At 36.0% G+C, this 22,895-nt stretch overlaps 1 protein-coding gene across 1 annotated transcript in view; it reads left to right on the top strand.

Annotated features, from left to right (window-relative positions):
- Nucleotides 1–22,895, top strand: part of LOC145690265 (tudor domain-containing protein 5-like) — a gene marked incomplete in the record, with an annotated part of 128,683 nt that overhangs the window by 68,967 nt on the left and 36,821 nt on the right. Inside the window, 3 exon segments of the mRNA XM_081764994.1 lie at nt 749–884; nt 5,171–5,425; nt 18,782–18,970. Of these exon segments, the coding sequence (XP_081621120.1) occupies nt 749–884; nt 5,171–5,425; nt 18,782–18,970 (580 nt within the window).

Below are 22,895 nucleotides of genomic sequence, written 5' to 3'. Positions count from 1 at the left end.
CTGCAGTCTAATGAGATCTCAAAATTTAGATCTATACATGAATTTTTAATATTGTTTCTGAAAAAAACTCATAATTACATGGTATAGACATTTGAAATGAATACATCAATTATATAATTAGATCACATAATAAAAAAAAATAAAAAGTACCCACGCGATTTGAACCAGGTAAAAATGATTTACAAATTTACAAAATAAATGTTGAAGAAACATGCCTTAGCACGCTCGGCTACCGAACCCACTGCAAAGTTAGCTCTTGTAACAGTATATTCTATATAATCCATACGACTATAATCCGTGTGACGGTAGATCTGCTTTCATGATTGCCTTTTATTTGCCGTAGTCAACGTTTGCAATCTTCCTTATGTTCCCTAGGCTGAAGTACTCACAACATAATTTTGGAAATAACTTTGCATTGTGGATTCATTCATACTGCCTTTACCCCACATTTCGTTAATATTCCCAGTTTGTGCAGCACTGCGGTCGAATTTAAATTCATACTAGTGAATTGGGAGAAAATGATGTTACGTCCTAAGACTGTAAATAGGTGGAAACATAGAACGAATATCATATGATGTGCCGTATAGAGCCGGAGAGAACGTAATATAAACTTTTTTATTATCAGTCATGTGTTAAGTTACTCCAAGTTCTGTAATATTTTTACAACCCAGTACCTTGTGTTCGTTTTATATTAATGGTAGCTCAGTTATTTTATACTTGAAGAACATATTTTTTTCTCTCTCTCCAGGGAATTCTACAGTAAAAACGGTGACTGTTACAGAATGCCGAATGCCGTTATTATGTTGAATCATGCATGTGTGGCGTTATTTCGTAACAAATATCATAGAGTGGTGATAACTGCTATTAACCTAGAAACAGTTGAGGTACGTAATCATAGAATAATGACATTGTTTTCAAATATAAATTCCCAGCTGTCACATTTTGTCCTTTGGGTTTGATTTAAGTGAAAATTATATTTCCTGTATTTTGAATCACGGCAGAAGAGCTTGGACTGCTAAAGCAGTTAATTCTTAATTTTTACGTGGATAGAATTCTAAACATAGCAAAATGGGTTATTTAACATCGAAATTACTTCTTATTGATCCAATCTGATATTGAGTAAATTATTTCCTGTTCATTGTCAAAATGTTTTCTTTAGTTTGGAATTTGAGCGAAAGTTCACTGAATCCAAAAAGAAATACTCGTACATGAATTCGTGACGATAGTAAGAAACATCTTATTTTTAGGAGTTATTTATTTTCAGTGTTGTTCTGTCGGTTAGAAAACTGTACGTAGGTCTGAACTTCATGCAATATCTGTTGAATATTAGTTCGAATCCAGTAAGATCTATGTGCCTAATAAAGGCGACAAATATTCATAAGTGGTTCCGAAATATTCTAGTCAATATAGCCTCAATTGTGACCTACAAGTCCACAGTTAATGATGTGTCAATCACTATCTGAATGATTCGATCAATAGCATACTATGCATAATTCACGAAGTTTATTGTTTGAAGTTAACATCCATTTTCAGTATGGTGGCATAGAGAGGTGGGTCTATATTTAACATGGAATCAGAACTACATGAGCTCCCATCGGGAGTACACCAAGTTAATGTCCATGTACTTGAATGTCTACACTGTAAGTCCATACGTTGCATATGTTTTGAAGGAAAAATCATTACCAAAGGAATACATGACTATCATAACACATCACTCAATAAGTTCGTAGGATGACATATAGATGTCGCCACTATTCACAAATTCATATGATGTTTAGGAAGTGCTACCTTTTAAATGATGCGTGTCATAATTTCACAACAATCTAACGTTTAGTTCATAAACTAAAGTGGTTTTAGTGACGCAACTTTAGTAGTTTTTAAAACAATGGAAGAATTTGAATTTCATGTGTTGATAAAGCATTGCTTTTTAATGGGAAAAATTACCTTTTAAGCAAAGCAATGGCAAGTGTTACTTGGACTCTGCTCCATCGAGGCAAATAGTAGAGAACTGGTTTGCTTAATTTAAACGCGGCCGTACAAATACCAATGATGCTGAACGCTGTGGTCGCCCAAATTCAGCGGTTGTTCTAGAAAACATACAAGAAGTCCCCAAAGTAGTTTTGGCCGATCGTGAAGTGAAGCTACGTGAGATAACTGACACCTTAAAGATATCAGAAGGCAGTGTGCTCACCATTTTGCATGAACATATGTCCATGAGAAACCTCTTTTCGAAGTGAGTACCGCGTTTGCTCACAGTCGATGACGATTCAGAACTCTTGTTTGAAGCTGTTTCAGCGCAATAAAAAGGATTTTTTTTTTTCATATGGTATATGACAATGGATGAAACATGGATTCATCACTACACTACAGAGTCAAATCGGCAGTCATGTTAGTGGACAGCAACCGGCGAAAGTCGCCCAAAGCGAACAAAAACGCATGTCAGCTGATAAGATTTTGGCCTCCGTATTTTAGTATGCGTACAGTATTTTATTCATCGATTACCTTGAGAAAGAACTATCAATAGCGAATATTATATGGCTTTATTGGTGCGTTTGAGGGAAGAAATTGGGAAGAAAACTACCCCAAATGAAGAAGAAAAAGTGCTCTTTCACCAAGACAATGCACCATGTCACAAGTCGATCACAACAATGGCAAAATTGCAGGAATTGCACTTTGAATTGCTCTCCATCCATCGTACTCTCCGAATCTGGCTTTCAGAGCCTACTACCTGTTTGCAAACGTAAGAAGAATGCTCCAGGAAAAGAGATTTGGCTCCAATAAAAAAGTGATTGCCGACTCTGAACCGTATTGAGAGGTCATAGTTGAATCGTTGTACACAAACGCATCGAAATGTTAGAGAAATTACAGAGGCGTTGGAATGAATGCATCAGTCTTGAAGGAGACTATGTTGATGATGAATAAAGATTAATTTTGCCTTTTTTGTCATCCTACGAACTTAGTGAGTGATGTTTTAATGGGATTCAGATCTGCAAGCACAGGACTACTGGTAGAGTGTTACGTACTATTCTAAATGAATCATGGATCTTGGGAACAGAAGTACGTTTGACCATGGCAGAATCACACAAGTTCTGTGAATCGATGTCAGCGTTTTTGGAGGCTCACATCACCAGTCATTTACAATCCACAGAATGTTGCAGTGTTTAGATACATTACCTGATACCATGGCTTTTACAATGGAATTTGTGTAAGTTCTGTAACAGAAGTTAAGCGTTACCTGTGCTCCACAGCGACTGTAATCTGAAAGTTGCAGGTTGCAAATGCGACAAAAGTCGATGGCAGCATTCATCAGATAAAAGCTGACTCTAGCGATTTCGTTGATCTCAACGAATTATGATATTATAGAACAAGGGATGTTATGAAAGTCGTTATACTTCTGATATTAAATGTTCCATGTATACTTCATGCGCCTTGTATCCGCAGTAGTTGACAGGGTAATTTACAGGGTTGACAGGGTAGTTTACTGTGTGTGTGCCCAGTCCGATTGTAAATTGTTGCATACGATCAAATACATGTTAACGGCAAATACTTTGCCTGTATATCTCTTGAAATATGGAAGGCGAGTGTATAATGTTAACACTGTTGAAAATTGAATGAAATTTTCAGTTTTATGTCCCATGGTTATGGCGTGTAGGCTAAAGGAGAAGGTGGTGATGATAATGAAAAATGGTGGAATGAGGAAAGTGAGAGGAAATGGGAGAACACCATAACCTATACACACAGTGTTTGTTCACCACAAAGCCTACTTTGCGCGAGCTGGGATCGAACCGGGAACCCCACGCTCCCGAAAATGAACGTTATATCACTGGGCTACCGCGGCCCTCAAAGGAACACTAAATAGGCGTTACATACACTTTATTAAGAAGTACGGGCAAAGGAAAATTCTTCCGTGCTTGAATGTAGTAAATTAAAATAATATATTTTGAATTAAACTTAATAATTTTTCAGTAAAGCTTGTTCGTTGTACTGAAAAATTAAAGAAGATGCTATAGAAACATGTTAAGATGTTTGGGAGAGATGTTATTTGTTTGAAAAATAGGATTAAATTTTGTAGTTATATTAGAATACATAATAAGTAGTTATATATTAGAATACATTATTATACCTTTTAAGCTTATAGAAATACATTAAATCTCATGTGTATCCATTTTTAGGAATTAAAGCGTAGTATGTCACGTTTATGGTAGACGATTAAGTGTATTTTATATAATAGTGGACATCCCTTTTAATGTGTTCTAAGTATTATTCTAATGCAATATAATGTTCTCTTGCTGGACACTATAAAAAACGTAATTTTCAATAGTGAGGTAGTTACATAAAAAATATAAAAATACGTTCATAGTCGTAATTCCGCGTATTTACTTGATAAGAGATTGTTCATGGTTACTTATTAATTTACAATAGCTTTATGCGCATTTCACACATTAATAAATTCTAAAAAGTGAGACAGAATAGTTTTGAATATTCTTGTAAGTAAACAACGTAAATTTCAAGAGTGAGTCAGAGTATCGCATAGTCACTTACTCCTGTGTATCCGCACTGGGGCCGTAAAACTTCCGAGCTTTTGAGAATGGTTAAGACAATTATTTGCTTTTTATGAGTCCACTATGGACGACAAAAGTGATAATTATTTAATGTCCCTCATCCATCAAGGATTGAATTCTATGAAAATCTGATTATAACTCAGTCCGCAATACTTCCACGGAATGATTACTGAAGATAAAACTTAAGTGTTTCATAGTGACCCTAAGAGTAAAACGTCAGTCTGCGGAATACCTGCGGGCATATTTTTGTGGGAGAAAATTTTAAGCGCAAACCTACGAAATCTGTGAGTAGTTGTACGATACATTTCTTTTTGTCACCAGACAAAGTACTCTTGTATAAAACTTCTGACGAAAGCTAGTATTTGAGTTGATAACTAACCTAAATAGAATCTTAAAGCAAATAACATGAAAGTTGATTTAATCACTCTGAAAATACTGAAATTGACTAATCCACTTCTTTTGCTGTCTGTTTCTGCTTTATTCGTCTGTCTGGTACTCATACAACCTCTTTTTCATTTCAGCTTTATACATATTTTGCAATATAATTTCGATACATACGCTCTGATATTCTGTGTGACCTGCTAACTTTTTTTATTTTCTATACACAGGTTCTGTATTATGACTTCGGTACCTATGCCAAAGTTAACAAATCTGAACTTTGGTTTTTGCATAAGGAATTTGCCTCCCTACCGGGGCAAGCGATTAATGCCTCCCTTTGTGGCATCGAGCCGCCGGATGGAAGTAACATGTGGCCACATGAAACACAAATACGGTTGCAGTCATTAGTGTGGCCTGAAAATACATCATCACATTTCGAATGGGATAAGGGCCTTATTGCTATTGTCTCCAACATTCAGAGAAAGGTAATTTTTATTTTTTATTTGATCTGTTCAAATTGAAATTTCGGATGCTGGAAAATAATTAGCCTAAACAAATGATCGTATCTAATCACCACTTGACTTGGTATGAGAAGTATCAAATAATTCATATGCGAAACCTGCACGATTGTGAATAACCTACACACAGGGTATTTCAAAACAACACTGACAACATGTGGGAAGTGATTCCTGACACTAAGAAAAGTCAAAAAGTATAGATCAACCTGGGTGCACAAATGCTTCCTTTCGGAGTTATAGGCTGCCGAAAACATGAGAAAATGAACTTTAAAGGTCCATAGCTCCAAAACTGTGGGACCTACCGTAGTCGGGTCAAAACTTCACTTAGAAACTAATATGTCCGCTATCCAAAAATACATGTTTCAGAATCCTGAGGTACTCATACAACAATTTTTATAGAGGGGATTTGGCTACGGGCATATAGTTTGAAGTACTCACCAACTACCTCTATACAAATTGTTGCGGAAGTACCGGGGGACTCTCAAACTTGGATATTTAAATAGAGCACATACTAGTTCCTAAGTGAAATCTTGATCCGTGATCAGGTAGGTCCCATAGTTTTGAAGATATAGACTTTTAAAGTTCATTTTTTCATGTTTTCGGCACCCTGTAACTCCGAAAGGAAGCATTTGTGCACCCAGGTTGGTCTATACTTTTTGTCTCATCGTGGTGTCGGGAATCATCTCCCAAACGTTGTTGGCGTTGTTTTGAAACACCTTGTATTATTCGGCTAGGTTAAAGCTTGCAATACTGCCTAAAAATCATGGAGTTATGAGAATTTGTTGTAATTACAACTACAAGAACTGTTGTTGTAATATCAAAGAAACAAAGGAAAGCAACAGTCACTTTAAAAGTTTCCCACAGATACGTCATTTTAAGCAATATAGTGGTTTTTACTAGTGTTTCTTATATCCCTGGACAGTTTGAGATATCAAATTGCTGAAAACCATGTACACGATTAGATATAATACTTTCCTAAGATCTTTTTTGAATTATAGCTTTTTGAGAAAAGTAAATTTTCGATTCATTGTAGCTTTGTTCTGTTCATTCGAAATATCTCATAACATGATCATAGCATTCGACACTAAGGTAATGTGGATGTGCATTGCCTCATCCATCGCACTTGCGTTATTACTGTTGAAAAAGGCTTCCAAAATTTGGGCGTTTGTGATGCTGTAGCACCTTTAGTTTGCAACACTGAACAATAAAAATAACGTTTTGGGTTGACAACCCTGTTAATTTTATAATTATTGCATAGTGTGTCAAACAATGCCACGTTGCTGTTATTGGTACATTATTTCTATTAGTTTGAAAGTTATAAGGCGTTTCAGGATAAATGATTCACATATACCTAGGCGTGTAGAAGCTTAGCTCACGAATCTTTGCCGAGATTCTAATTCTTTTTTGCCTTCAACTGCGGCAGTTTCGTGAGCGAAGCTAGCTAGCTAGATAGATAGGGAGAGAGAGAGAGAGAGAGAGAGAGAGAGTGAGAGTGAGAGAGAGTGAGTGAGTGAGAGAGAGAGTGTGAGTGAGAGAGAAAGTGTGAGTGAGAGAGAGAGAGTGAGAGATAGAGAGTGAGAGAGAGAGAGTGAGTGAGTGAGAGAGAGAGAGTGAGTGAGTGAGTGAGTGAGAGAGAGAGAGTGTGAGTGAGTGAGTCTGTGAGAGAGAGTGAGAGTGAGTGAGTGAGTGAGTGAGTGAGTCTGTGAGAGAGAGTGAGAGTGAGTGAGAGAGAGAGAGTGAGTGAGTGAGAGAGAGAGAGTGAGTGAGTGAGAGTAAGTAAGTAAGTGAGTGAGAGTGAGTGTGTGAGTGTGTGTGTGTATGTATGTATGTGTGTGTGTGTGTGTGTCCGTCCGTCCGTCCGTCCAGTGAGGAAAAGGCAGTATTTTGGGGATTGAAAGGTCGGGTCATGGCAACTATAAAGGTTATATGAACAATAGGTAGAATCACATTCGTTTTCAAAATATATTGATGAAACGAACTGCACACTGCAAATTCTCAGTTTGACACTTCTTTATTTCTGAGAAATAATGAAAATAACTGACGGATTCAAATATAGGATGTCAAGGAATGAAATTGTCTTCAAAATATTTTTGTCGCTTTTTGTCTTTTATTTACTTTGAGATAAAACAGAAAGAACTACTAATAATAGTTTTCCGAAAAGCTAATCAGTGGTAAAACAGGGTCACAGTGGCTCAGTAGTAGATCGCTCACCTCTGGTGTTTTGTCAAGTGGTTTATAGTTGGATCCCCGACAATTGAGTTCGTGTGCAGAGCATTATTCCTGGTTTTTCTCGGAGTTTTCTTGTGTTATTTTACTCTCATTCGATAACTGCTTTCATAATCAAATATACTTTAATTAACTATCAATGTTTTTTTAGCCTACAGGGTATAACCGTAGAACATAAAACTTAATATTTCATTTTTCATAGAACTCACATTGTTATTAACCTAATTTTTCGAATTTTATGTAAATTTAAATCAAGTTAGGAATTAACACAACGTACACTTATAAGAAAAGTGTTTTACTTTCTTTCTTTCTTAATTTTTTTGTAAACCACAAGTTATTGTTTACTGTCTCACTAGTGTATTAAACTTTTATCAGGATCAGACTAAAGATCAGTGAGGAGTGTGATAACCATTCAGCTACCCAGGACCCTAAAAAGTAGATTAATCAGTCACAATAATTTGTTATACAGTAGTCTCGATAATTCGAATTTAATGATACCGAGAAATATCGAGAATTCAGATTATACGCAGAGATTCGCAGGATTTCAAATTTCATAGATTTTCATTAAGTACAGTATACAATCTACAGTACATTAGTTTTAATAATATTTATCTCTAAATATGCATATATTAGCACCACTGTATTACAACATACAAAACGCACTTTTTAAAAGTCTTATCTATATATATAAAAATGAAAATCACTATTTTTATAACTGTGACGTAACTCTTGAACCATTCAACCGATCTCGATCAAATTTTCAACATAGATGAGATTCGGGTCTGGGATGGTTGTTAGAGGAGATATATAACAATGATCGAAAATGACCGATATTAGTATCGAATCCATAATTTTCGGGATGAACAGTGACAATTTAGATGCCGCTTAAATCCAAATTCAACCCCGCAAACTTGGGAGAGGATATATATATAAAGTGATCGAAAATGACCGATATCAGAGAGCGCATCAGTAATAGTAAAAAGTGACTGACTAACGAAGCGTATTACTAATTATTATTTTAACTCTGCGAAGCAGGTAGTTGACGTTAGTTGTTAGTTAAATCGGGAGACTAGACTAAGATGAAACCATAGAAACAATTGCTAAAGACTATTGCGTAGGTTAGTTAAACTAATTCGGTTGTGCAATCAAGTCCACTTAACTACAAGTTGGTTTAATTGACATTTCTTTTTATAGCAAATTAGGCTCTTCCTATTTTACATAGTCGGTGCCGCGATGGCTCAGTGGTAGAGCGTTCACTTCTGGTGCATGGGGTCCTTGGTTCGACCCCAGCTCGCGCCAAGTGAACTTTGTGGTAGACAAATACCGTGTGCGTGGGTGTTCTCGGGGTTCTCCCATTTCCTTCTACGTTCTTCATTCCATCATTTCATTCATTTCTCATGATCACAGTCTCCTTTAGCCTATCCGGCATTACCGTGGGACGTAAAACTTAAAGATTTCGTTTCATTTTTTCTATGTTACAGTATGTGCGTCCATTTGGAAGCAAAAAGTAATCTCAAGTACTACTTGATCGATCACCACCATTTTTGATCAGGATGTAGACAGTTAAAAATTAAAAACGGAGTTCGTTGACAGAGGTGATACTCAAACTTGAAGTGGTAAGAATAGACCATTTCCGGTTTTTATATGGACTATTACAGAACAAAACAGTAATAGATAGCAAAAAGTGGTTTCCTGCAATTAAGTTAGCATCTCTAGAATACCTTTTATCTGTATCCTTAACACTCTGCTACAACCGGAAATGATTGAAATCCACTACATCTTCCGGTTTCGGTATTGATCTACATAGAGCATAACAGATATCGGGAAGTGGCGTTTTGGAATCGGTTTAACGTTTTTAAGAATAGCGCCATCTTCTCTCTTAACTCTCTCTTCAGACAGGAGGTGGCAGAAATCAACAATTTCGCTTTTAACGTTGATCGCTATAGAGTAAAATGGTGAAAGATAACGAGAAGCTGTTTTCTTCAATCGTATTAAGCGTCACAAAAGTATATTCCATCTCCATTCTAATATCTCTTCTAAAACCGGAAGTGGTAAAAGTAGACTATCAATTCCGATTTCAATATTAATTGAGAAAATATCAGGCCATAAAAACAAATCTTCACTCGGCATACACTTGACACTGCTACTTGTTATTTGTTAAAGCTGTTAGATTCCGATTATTAAAAAAAAAAAAAAAAAAAATGCTCCTGCTTTGCTTCCCGGACTTGGTAATCGTTTCTGCAAACTGTTTCAGGTCATTTTTCCATGCATCCTCTACACCATTCACTAAAATATGATTATAGACTCCGTCTATTCATAAGAACCCTGTTTCATGTAAAACCTTTGTAAAGAGGACAACAATTTATATAAATTGTTGTGGTTGATGTAAGGACTGAATCAGAAAATAATTGTAAGCCAAAAATGGGTATTTAGTGCTCTCATGTCCGGGATTCATTTTTTTTCTAATAATATATCATTTAGTTAAGCCTTACTGAATATTGCAACAATCATATTTACGATTTCACCTCGATCTTATCTTTTAGTTAGTCTTCATCTTTATGTAGAACAAACTTGCTGTATTTTTAGCTCTCGTTCTTCTAATTATTTTACTGTTAACATATGAGCGTTATATTAAAAATCTTGTTGTGCTGAATTAATTTTTTTTTTTAAAGTATCAAATATGATGAACAGAATAAATAAGTCAATCTTAAATAATTTTGGTGTTCGTGCAATGTCATCCAAATTATGAATGTCTGTTGAAAACACGCTGCTTGCTGTTCATAGAATGGAGAATTAGTGCGAACTCTGTTCTAGAACTTGACGCACTGAGTCCTTCTGCCTAGTTGGTTAAAGCGCGTGCCGTTGGTTCTTGGAGGGAGAACATCGAACAAATAAGTGGTTCAAATCCAATTTTAAACTGTATTCGTCTTATTTAGCATCGCGGCTGATAAAGAACGTAAATATAAGTCAATCAATGAAGCAAACTCCACATATTTGTTTGAGCTATATGTATATGTAGTTTCAAGATCATTTACTCTCTTGAACATACTTAATTTTGAATATTGATTCTGTGATTCTAAGGTGGAAATTTTACTTCTGATCTCCACGTCAGTATGATTTCACGTATTATTTGTAGAAACCATTGTTACTTCTCTAATTAGAGCCTTGTCACGTGATGACAACTCTAGTGCTATTTTACAACTGTCAATAAACTGCTTTTATATAGATCTCTCTCTCGAAAACGATTCAGCGATAATATTTTAAAGCTTTTCTTAAACTACAATAATCACTAGGATTATTACTTTTTCTATTTGTATTTGAATTAGTACCAGTAGAATTATTCCCACTACAAGCTCCTCCAGGTCTGTGTAGTTAGCGTAATCACCTTCGGTGCGAGAGACTCAGGTTCGATTATATTTTAATTTCTTTAGATAGGACTAGAAAGCAAATAAAGACACCAAATCTGTTTCATTATCTTCCTAAGGGATGTTGCTACATTGTTACATGAATAAGAAATAATGCCAGTTCAATCTCAGGAATATGAATCAAGCAATACAAAATTCGTTCGGTACATATCGGACCGAATCAGGAACGCCATTGCCGTCTGGTGAAAATCGCTAAAACGATTTGTCTAGTGTGTATGAATTTGAAGATAGGTGAGTGTCGTCAAATGGCACTTAAATTAGATCGTTACAGGGAAGGGTATGTCATATTCCTTTTTCTTGCTCGTTTTCTCTACATAGTAAAACGGTTTCGAATAGGTTCACACTCAAGACGACGATTGCCAATAGCGAAACAATCGCCTGCACAAACCAGGAAGAGGACTAAGGAAAATGTCGCCCGTAGTGTTGCAGGGAATTCGTCGTTTGGCGTCCCAGGACCTACGCCTTGTGATGGGCCAGCGATTCTGTTGGGTCCTTCAACTTTAAACACAGCCATTTGTAAGCGGCTTCGGCTGTGATGGGGTCGTAAGGCCCGTGTACACCATCTTCTTCCACAGAACATTGCAAAACGAAAATAAACTACAGGAGAAGTCTAAATGGCAAATAGTCATCACAATAGATGAAGCATAGATCCACCTCACTGCTTGTGATCACATTCAGGTGCTAACGTACCGTGTGAATGATGACAAGGCTTACTGCAACTTTTTCGCCATTGCCATCAATATTTCGCACGTGGGTTTATGATTGTTATGGGATTCAGTTATGAGGGGAAGTTGCTGATACGGGAAGTTGATAAAGGCGCAAAAATGAATGCAAAAACTTCCAGAAATCCATTATGACACATTCCTTTTGACCGATATTCCGCAATTATACGATGCAAACTCCAACCAGAAGAGGATCTATATGAAAAGGCTTCAGGTCATACCGCCACAACATCTCTGCTTTATTATTATTATTATTACTATCAGGAAATTAAACTAGAATAAGGAATTTGCGTCATTCCGTTTCAAAACATTCCTGTGAAGAACCGTGATGCTAGTCCAATGGGTTTGTGTGGCTTTTACTTGTTGAAAATACATCTCCAACATGCTTCCATGCACTCTTGCTGGTCTGTAAAAACTTTCAGAGCGCGGTGTGTCCGAATTCGCTTGCCCGTGTTTCACCGAAGTATATTTCAGTAGAAACATCGACATCGGGCGATAATCTATAGAGCAGAGGATACAATAAAACACCACCCGTCGTGGTTGCGAGGTTTCTTGTGAAGTGGGTATCCTTCAAATTCGGTCCGGATTGAATAAACCGAACAACTTTATGTATTGTAGTGTTAAGTTAGGACTAGAGTCGCGTACGAAATATTTCTAGCGAAACAACTGCAAATAAAACTTTTCGCTCAAAAAATTTTGTGCATAGCAGTGAAATGGTTAATCAAAACTCGGACTAAAACTTACTGTTAATATAAAACAAAAATTTAACAGATGTCTTCCATTCAATCAAAATTCGACTTGAGCAATCAAGAAGAAATTATGGTTATATCTGTTCAATGTACATAACAGCAATCTGAATTAACCCTTTATTTGGCACTGTTGCTCTCAAGCAACATCTCATTCTGTTGCGTTATCCGCACGAATTATAACTTCAGTGATCATTTAATTGGCATTATTGCTTTCATACGATATTCATAAACATGATTTGCGGGTCGCTTCTTTAGATACTTCTAATCTTCGTCAACAGGGGACAGTCAAATTTAGTATTGTAGAAGCTTTATCTCCTGCGTTCCGCGAAAGTTCTGTGTTTATTTTTTTATTTGTGGTTTCTTGCTGTGTAGGAAAACCTTTCAATAAAACTGCTGCTAATTACTGAGAGTATTCTTATGATACTTGACCATAAGGGCAGTGCTGCTCAGTAGCTACAAGTAATGGCAATGTTCCTTTGAAATAAACATCCTGTATTTTGTAACCAAAGTACAAAAATACTTTAAAAATTACGAAAATATGATCAGGAAGACATGGTTCAACCCATAAAAGCAAACAATATTTTAATGGTAATGCTATCAATGCTTGCCAGTTAAAGGGTTAAAAGAAGCGCCGGGAACGGATTACCTTCTCTTTTTAGATGAACCAAAGTACAAAAATACTTTAAAAATTACGAAAATATGATCAGGAAGACATGGTTCAACCCATAAAAGCAAACAATATTTTAATGGTAATGCTATCAATGCTTGCCAGTTAAAGGGTTAAAAGAAGCGCCGGGAACGGATTACCTTCTCTTTTTAGATTTAGATGACTTGAATTCTACAGAACTTTCTGATGATTAAAAGTCGAATTATCGAGACTTCCATAAATAATAGTTATTACGTAGTTAATTTTTACTACAAAATATGTATTATATTTTCGCAGGCACCACGTAACAACCAACGGATTCAAGTAAGAACTATTTTCTTTAGTTCATTCTAAAAATTAAAATTGTTTTATATATATTAATAACTGGATTTTTAAACATCAATAATTTTATTTTACACTTGTTTATTACAACATTGTGTGGAGTACATTTTAATAATTATTAAAGGCTACCTGATAAATAAATCTTAACTCTTGTGGAAGTAGCTCTTTCTTTCTCTTTACATGTATATAAGGGTACTTGTATGTTTATTTTTATAGAATATTTATTACAAGCAACAAAATAGTAATATTTCAATTTAGTCCTCCTCCCGCCAATTCCTGCACTTGACAGAGGCACTGATTCTACAGGAAAAAGATCATTTTGGACGCCTGCGTAACTTTACATACCACTGACTGTGCTTCCTCGTCATTCTGGAATATCGATCCATGTAGCATCTTTAAGAGAATCAAAAGAGGAAGAAATCTGAACGGAGAGTGAAGTAAGTAGTCAAGTCGTAGATCTTCAATGACAAACAGTGTGGCGCTGTCAGTGTGTGGTCTCGCATCTCATGGAGCAAAAGCACACCATTTGACAGGAGGCCACGTCGTCTGTGCAGAATGGGTGGTTTCAATTTTTCGTGCAGAGTGTCGGAGTAGGTTATACTGTTTATATTATTACATCTGGGAATCTAAAGTTCAAGAATTGACCGTTATGGTCCCAAAACAGAGTTAACATGACTTCTACAGAACTCTTTTGAGCACACACGTTCAGTCTGTCTAATGACACTACAATGGATAAATACTTCACCGTCAGTTTCATATCGGCTCAAAGGCTCAGTACTGCATATTTGAGCAACGCCACCCGTTTTTAAGACTTCCAGACTATGTTATGAATAAATGTCGGAAGTCCTTAGAACAGCTTTGTCCGTCCGTCTGTCGACAGGTATCAGAGCAAAAACGGTAAGAGGTATCGAAATGCGGTTTTTTGCAATTGATCCCAAGAATAGGTTCCATCTTCTTCGTTAACTCACTATGCGAACCGGAAGTGGTACAAATTAATCATTTCCGTTTCAGCATTTATCTCCATAACAAAATATTATTAGATTGCGACAAGTAGTTCTCTACAAATGATTCACAGTCTCAAGAGAATATACCATCAAAACTCGCAACAATACCAAAATCGGAAGTAGTTGAAATTTACTACTACCGATTTCAATACTGATTTCCATAGAGCAAAAAAGGTAAAATATATCGAGGTGCGTCCTTTGCAGTTGATTCAGCTTCCCAAGAATAGGTTCAGCTTTCTTCATTAACCCTCTGTACAAACCGGAAGTGGTTCAAATTAATTATATCCGGTTTCTACATTTATCAGCCTGGAACAAAAATGTTATTAGATAGCGATTAGCAGATTTCGGTAGTCGATTCACAGTGTTAAGAGAACATACCATCACAACCTGCAACACACTACCAAAACCGGAAGTAGTTGAAATTTACTACTACTACCGGTTTCAATACTGATTTCCGTGGAGCAAAGACGGTAAGGAATATCGAGATGCAGCTTTTTGCAATCGATTCAGTTTCCTAAGAATAGATTCTGTCTCCTCCCTTAACCACCTATTCAGTTTGGAATTGATTCAAATTAACCATTTCCGGTTTCAACCTTCATCGCCATAGAACAAAAACAGTAAGGCATAGTGAATAATGACTTTTTGATACGAATTCAGCATCCGAGAAACAGGTTCTATCTTTGATCGTATTTATGTATTTGAACCAGTAGTTATAGATGTATTACTCAAAGTTTGAGATTAAATTCCCATAGTTTGGAAGTCTACGATAGTTTCACACTTTGAAACGAAACTCACTTGTTTTAATCCTCAAAAATCCTTAAAATCCGACACTCATGGTCTTAAAACTCATATACACCACATTTTAGGTAAACCAGAGAGTCTAAACTATTGTTTTTGACTGTTATTTACGGTATGATCAAAAACTCATAGGTCTATATGATTACATTTTGCCGTTTGGGTGAATTCTTCTTGTAAGAGTTTTTTTTTTTTAACCTGTTTTTTTCCTTCTTTCTTTCTTTCAACTCGAAAGTGGAGGTCGTCAATACAGTTAAATATTTTGTACAAAAAACTTTTAACGAGTACAGTACGTGTGTTCATTATAAGCTTATTTTACCACGAGCTGTGATTGAACCAGTGGACCTTAATAACTTAGAGATTCTATTATTTAATTCACTGCGGCCCTTAATAAAAAGACATGTGGATTATAAAATGAGAATATTTTGAGCTTCTTGTGTTTATGATTATTATTCCTTTTCTTGTTGTCTTTTCTCTCCATCTACTTCAAAAATTTCTGTGGAAACCTTGTTTTGAAAAGAGAACAAGATTGCAGTCTTGCATGTTTGCATGCAATAACAAAGTTACACAGGAGAAAGGTAATTTGTAGAAATTTTGGATATGTAAATGTCAGATGTCACGCAGTTGTACATGAGTAAATTAATACGAGCTTATCGTGCTGTTTATTAGGAATTGTTGGAATAGGCATCTATAGAACCGTGTGATTGAAATAATAGCTACAATAACCGCAGCAAGGTTTTCTTTCTCGGCCACATGTCGAGGGCTGGGAGAGGTAGGTAGCCTCGGTTTTGGCGCCCACTTCCCCGACCAATAAGCCAGAAGTCATTTAAAGTGTTACTCCTGGTTGAAAATAGTATTACAGTTAGTCGCGGCAATGTGCTTTCTAAACTTCCAACTGATGTTTTTACTAAGATAACAATATGGTCAACGGAAGCTCATACATGTATACAAAAACATATGCATATTATGAGAAAAAAAAAAGAAGAAAACTTTCGGTCAGCTTTGCAATCCAGTTTACCCTCCAATGAAAGTCTCATCAATATCTCCTACTATGAGAAATGAGAGCAAACTTGCACTCTACCCCGCAATGCAACTCAGGCTTCAATAACAAGAACGTTTTATTTAAATCACCAATGCCTTTATTTTCGTGGCTGTGTTTAAAATAAATAAATATATATATGTATTGTGTATATAAGTATATTGACTTCAAAACCTACATTAATTTATCTTCCCTTACTTATTTACTTTTTAGCGCCCTTATTGATTTGCTCAAAGCTTTTCTGGTAATTTATTACTAGTGTTACTGTACGGTTAAAATTGTTCTATTATACGTTAATTTTTTATGCCATATACAAGTCGCATGTAAAAAAAGAACAATATATTTTAAAAAAACAAGAAAATTATAGAAGAAGAAATTTATTGTAATTGATATGCAGGTACATACTTGGGCTATTTTTCGACAGAGTCACCATGAACCTCCAGATATTTTTGGTAGCGTTGCACAAGCTTCCGTATATCCTCTGTGTAAAAACATGTCGCTTGAGAGTACAAGAAGTCCAGAATTGGTACTTTGAGCACTTTACTGACGTTTAAACGGTCGGTGCAAGCCACTTTTTTCAAGAAAGAAAGCATTCCTCTCCACCGATTTTAAATGGCACGTCACAGATTATTCAGTGTTTGACAATACACATATGCTGTAATTGTTCGTCCTGGTTCCAAGAATTCCACAAGAATCACACCCTTTTGATCCCAAAACACGGTTGCCGTGGTTTTGTGAACTGATGGTGTTTGTTTGAATTTCTTCACTTTTGAAGATCCAGAGTGTCGCCATTACACTGACTGCTGCTTCGACTCCACAGTTGCGTACGATATCCAGATTTCATCTCCCGTCACTATGTGAAAAAAGAGATGATCCCCATCCTATCACCAGCGGGCCAAAGATCACGTGGAGCTGTCATTCTTGACTCTCTGTGAGCGTCTGTCAGTGTTTTTGGCACCCACCTCACACACAGTTATGATAATCCAGTTAGTTAGTGACAATTCGATGCCCTGTTTTTGCAGATATTTCTGGAAACCTTTGGCGAGTTCAATTATTGTGAATCCACATAACTGAACCATCAGATCGTTCATCTGAACACTAAACCATCCGCTACGCTGATCGCCATGAACATTTGAACGCTCATACGAAACAATCTGCACCATTGCCTGACCTTCACTTCACTAACTACTGTCGGTCCATAAATGGCACACAATTCCGGTTGGATGTCAGCTGTATTCTGTCCTTTGGCGCTCAGAAAACGTATAACAGATCTTGCTTCTCATTTGCCGGGATTTTATATTACGGCAGACATTTCACCTTACTGCTACTCGCACGTACGCAACTACATTCGGACGATTCTATCTCTGTTGCAAACCCAGAATATTAGAGCATGCTCCTGCGCATCCCCAACTGGCAGCCAAGTGTTTTTTTTTTTTTTTTTTTTTTTTTAATTTTTTTTATGCACTTCATACATAAGATGAATGAGCGATGACTACCATAGTGCATACGTAATTTCCAGGAGCTGCTTCTGTAAAATCTATAACGATTCGCGTAGGTGTTCGAACATTAATTGCCACTTGTTTTCTTTTGCTTGTATTGATAATATTCACAGATCAGTTGGCAAGAAATTTCTCTTCTGAGTAAAACATATTTGTATTTCCTTGCGTTACACGTTTAAATGCAATGTATGTCGCATACGCTTTCAAGTAGTTGCGTTGACTAAAAACTAATTTGAGACTTTTTCTAGGAAATCCTTTGTTCCGGTCATTTTTTAGGTAAATGTTCTTCACATTGCAATGATTGAACTTGCTGGCGTTCTTTAATTGATCCTATTTTCACGCCTCATTTGGAAAACTAAAAATAAATATATAAAATAAAAAAAAATCAGGCATGTCATAATGTAAACTAGCTTTCCTTTAGTAGAACAGCATGTCATTGTTTGTGCTTCGCCTAAATATTACTCATAAGCCTGTCTTCCACATTTCCTTATAATCACTGAAGAAACCAAACAGTACCGTGTCTTCTTTCCGAGGGAGCTTAAATGCAGTGATTAAATCTCCAACCTTATATCTCCATCTGTCCTTCTTAACTCCTTTTATGAGCTCCTTCGTGGCTATATGGCTAGCGTACGTGGCTTTGGTGCGCGAAACCCGATTTCGATTCCCAGCTGGAGCTCATGTTCGAATCCCACGTTTAAGCAGTAGGTTTTCGTTTCAAATAGCGTCGCTGCTGAAATGGACGCTAAATTCAATTCATCTCCAATCTAGTTCTTAAGTTTCCGTGTTCTGAAGTAACATAGAGAATGAAATTTTGAGTACTACGTGTGGCACAAATTTTATAAACGTGTAGTAATGTTGTATTTTAATTCATTCCAGAATAACACGTTATATATTGCGCTAGTGGATACAAGTGGAGACAACGATATACATATAAATGACGTACTCGTTTCAGAACGGTATGCTAAGTACCCAAATTACAAAGAGTTAAATGGAGTACACCGTAATAACACTATTGTACAACATGGACTTTCAGATCATTCTGGTACCTTGAATTCCCTCCCACAGGTAAGATGACATACATTAATATGTATATATTAGGTAGATAAAAGAGGTAGATAGATATATCGGGTGTTCCAAAAATGGCACTTATGGAATACAGAGCACTATTCTACAAGTCAAAATAAAGCTAAATATACACAAATTGCACAATATGGCAACGACGCAGATGAAAAACCATAGAGTGGATATACCATTCCTTCAAACAGTTACATCAATTCTTTCCGGATGACAATTAAAGTCGATAGACGTTGACATATAACCACCTATTAGCGTAACAATTGATATAACTGCTTGATGGATTCGTAGAACAGTGCTATTTTCAAGTTAATCTGGACGTTGCCACATAGGAATTTTTGATTTCCCATAGCAGCTGAAGAAGGCCGCAAAGGGTGTTCCTTTGTACAGCATTTTCGCTTTATTTTGACCTGTAGAATAACGTATTTATTTCAGATTCGGAAATGGATAAGTTTACTTTTTAACTTTGTAATGGTCTGCAGTTCTTTTATTATATATTTATAATTCTTATATTTATTATATATTTATTTATATGTTTGTTGAAGGAATTTCACAGATTAAAGAGAGAAGATATTTTAAAACTTTTCATCTTTTTTAAATCAGTGCGTATGTATGTATATATATATATATATATATATATATATATATATATATATATATATATATATATATATATATATATATATATAATATGTAGTTTCCTTTCAGTACGTAGCTTGATTTCTGAAATGGGTGACACATTGCCTACAGAGTGGTGCTAGTGGACCCTGGTTGGCTCCCAAGACATGAGAGTTTCTGCTGGACAACTTGTGTCCGGGGTGTTTCTCCAGGTTCTGCCGTTTCCTACCACAGTCCTTTATTTTCATTACTCATCCTTATCCTTTAACCTAAAAGGCATAAACGTCAAACGTAAAAATAACTTCAAAAGAAATGAAATATTTTTGGATGTAAAACAAGATACATATGTCCGAAGTTCAGTTTAAATTTCGATTTGTATTTTTTTTTTTTTTAAATTTTTCTTCTTTATTTTTACGTTAGAGTTCGCAAAATTAAAACAATTGTAGACCAAGAATGAATTATTGTATTTGTAAATACACGGGATATTGTTAGTGAAGACAATTGTGAATTATTTGTTGTTTGTAGCTGTAGGATACATATTGAATAACTAAACATAAAAGATATTCCGTGTATTCAGGTCGTAAAACCTTTTCCATAAACTTTCCAGCCTTCAACTGTTTTACTAGACTAGTAACATTTATGTGGGTTCCTTCCATTTGTGGAGACCCTTTTTCTTGAGAGAAATAAGTAAGTTCAGTCTTCACTTCCAAAAATTGTGGTAAACGTGACCCGTTTAGGGAAAAAAAAAAAACATAAGGTTGAGAGACGTTTTATTTCATAGAAAGAAAGCAGTTATAATTTTCCACGAATTCGTTGTAATTGCTGATGTACCTATCTTCCTGTTAAGATAGTTAAGATGAATGTTGAATTATGTGAACAACTAGGCAAATTAGTGGCTATTATTTCCCTTTATATGTAACCGTCAATTTACTGTACCGGGTGATTATAAATAATTCATCCGGTTTGAAAGAGCTATATATACACAGGGTGTTAATGAACTATACCGACAAACTGTAAGAGGTGATTCCTTACATCAAAATAAGAGGAAAAGTTCATATGGACCTATGGGGAAAAGTGCATACAGTCAAATGGAGCTACTATAAACATGGGGGCTTCTTTGAACAAAACTGGAAAAATGTTTCAATCAAAATTTTCATGTCCTGAAAAGTCATCTGCGGCTCATTTGAATATTGCAAGTAGTAGTTTGGAATGGTTTGAATTCAGCCATAACAAATCTGTAAGCTTTACTAACAATCATGTATGGGGAAAAAAATTAAATATGAAGCGTTTTTTTTTTCGTCGACCAGAAAATTGTCTCTGGAACTTGGGTTTAAAGCAGTAACTGTCTAAATCAGTATTACTGATAAAATCTCATCCATTATCTACCGATTCCAACTCAAATTTTGGTGAATTTTTGAAAACCACATGTCGTTTTAGGTAACAAATGGGGCTACTATGAACAGCTGATTTTGGTGGATCTAAAAATCAGTTCGTGGATAATAGAACGATATATTCTAAGGAAAGTAAATGGCATTATGTTGGGCAAGTCATAGACAAAGAGAGCTGCGATTGCAAAGTCAAGTTTACGCGCATTAATAAAACACGTACCAGTATGATATTCTATTGGCCCGAAAATGTAGACAGCGATATAATTTGTGTTTGCTTAAAAACTTCTCTGTTAGACTCATATGAATATATGGACCTCTTACTACAAGAGAGACCTTTTAAAGTTTTAAATATTAAAGTTGCAATAGTGATACGATAGACATCAACCTTTGAGAAATATTGTGTAAGTACATTTTAAAAATATTTTCTGCAGCCCGTTAAGAAAATCGCACAACTATGTAACATATACCAAAATATTTATAAAACTCGCTTCTTTTCAACTCAATATCAAAGAATACCATAGAGCTCATAGGCAGAATTTTATAACAACAATTAACATTATGTTCAAAGTAGCCCCATTTATGGGGCTATATTGAACACCCGTATTTCATTTTTTCCAGTTGAAGACATTATCTGACAACAATGGTTATCATACAAAGTGATAGTACTCTTTCGTGCCATGGTTTTAAAAATATAAAATTGGGCTTACAGCATGTTCGCAAAATATTTAAGCATGTGTGTGTTTTTCGTATCAAAGTAACCTCATTTGACTGTAGTTTCGGAGTTAAGGCTGCCCAAAATCACGAAAAAGCTAACAAGTAAACTTCAACAGGTCCTATTAGAGTTCGAGAAACTGTGGATGGTGGTCCTTATCAGCGTAAGGAAGCCACGCATACGCAATCCAAAATTGCGTATTTCATCAATATTCATTGGGTGTGGAGAGTATTCTCTACAGGGTCCTATTCTCAGCTATGCTCTCAACAGTGTTTTCAAATATGCCTTGATTACAAGGTGGATCCAAAAGGGCAAGATGTAAGACTTGACAACAATGGACACCCAATGCTTCGGAGGTAAGTCGGAAGTTTTAGGAACCGGAAACTCTGCGTTTTTTTGTGTTCGGAATAACCTGTGCTGGGATGTAATTCGTCACGGTATATTTCACGTTTTTTGCACTTATAAGCATGAAAGAAAAAACATCGCAGCACACCTTTTCCCGAATACTAGAGACCGTGTTGCTGACAGTCCTTAACACTTCCGACATCCCACTAAAGGATTCCGTGTTCATTACTGTCGAAGCTTATCGTTTGCCTACTTTGGACCAAGCATAAAGTTAGAGCACATCTGAGAATTCGATGATGGCAAGTTTGAGAATTACATCCTGCACGGAATACTCTGTACACCCATTGAACATTGATGAAATATGTATTTTTGGATTGCGTATGCGTGACTCCCTTTACGCTGATAGTTACCACCATCCATAGTTTCTAGAATTCGAAATAGGGCCTGTTGAAATTGAGCTTTTTCGTTTAAATTTAGCCTGTTGACATTTTGGACAGCTCTAGCTCTGAAACTATGCACTTTTCCTCATACGTCCATATGAACTTTTTCTCTTATTGTGATGTGAGTAATTACCTCTTACAGTTTGTCGATGTAGTCCATTAACACCCTGTATTTAAAAAAAAAATGCATAACACATACAATAACGAATAATACATGAAAATATACAGAAACTCGTCCAAGTTTCATACATACTGTTACAAATGTTCGATATGGCTTCCTTTTGTCACACGACGGCCATCTGTGTGGTAATCTGGTTTGCTGTACATATTAATGGTCATAAATGCAACTGCAATATGATCCTGGCGCTCATCCAAAATTGTTGGTAATGGAACCACATATACCGTGTCTTTCT

This window comes from Thermobia domestica, chromosome 7 (genome assembly GCF_964235325.1).
Source record: "Thermobia domestica chromosome 7, izTheDome1.hap1.1, whole genome shotgun sequence".
Classification (NCBI taxonomy): Eukaryota; Metazoa; Arthropoda; class Insecta; order Zygentoma; family Lepismatidae; genus Thermobia; species Thermobia domestica.
The sequence above is the reverse complement of the archived record's forward strand: the minus strand, read 5'-3'. Positions and strand labels throughout refer to the sequence as shown.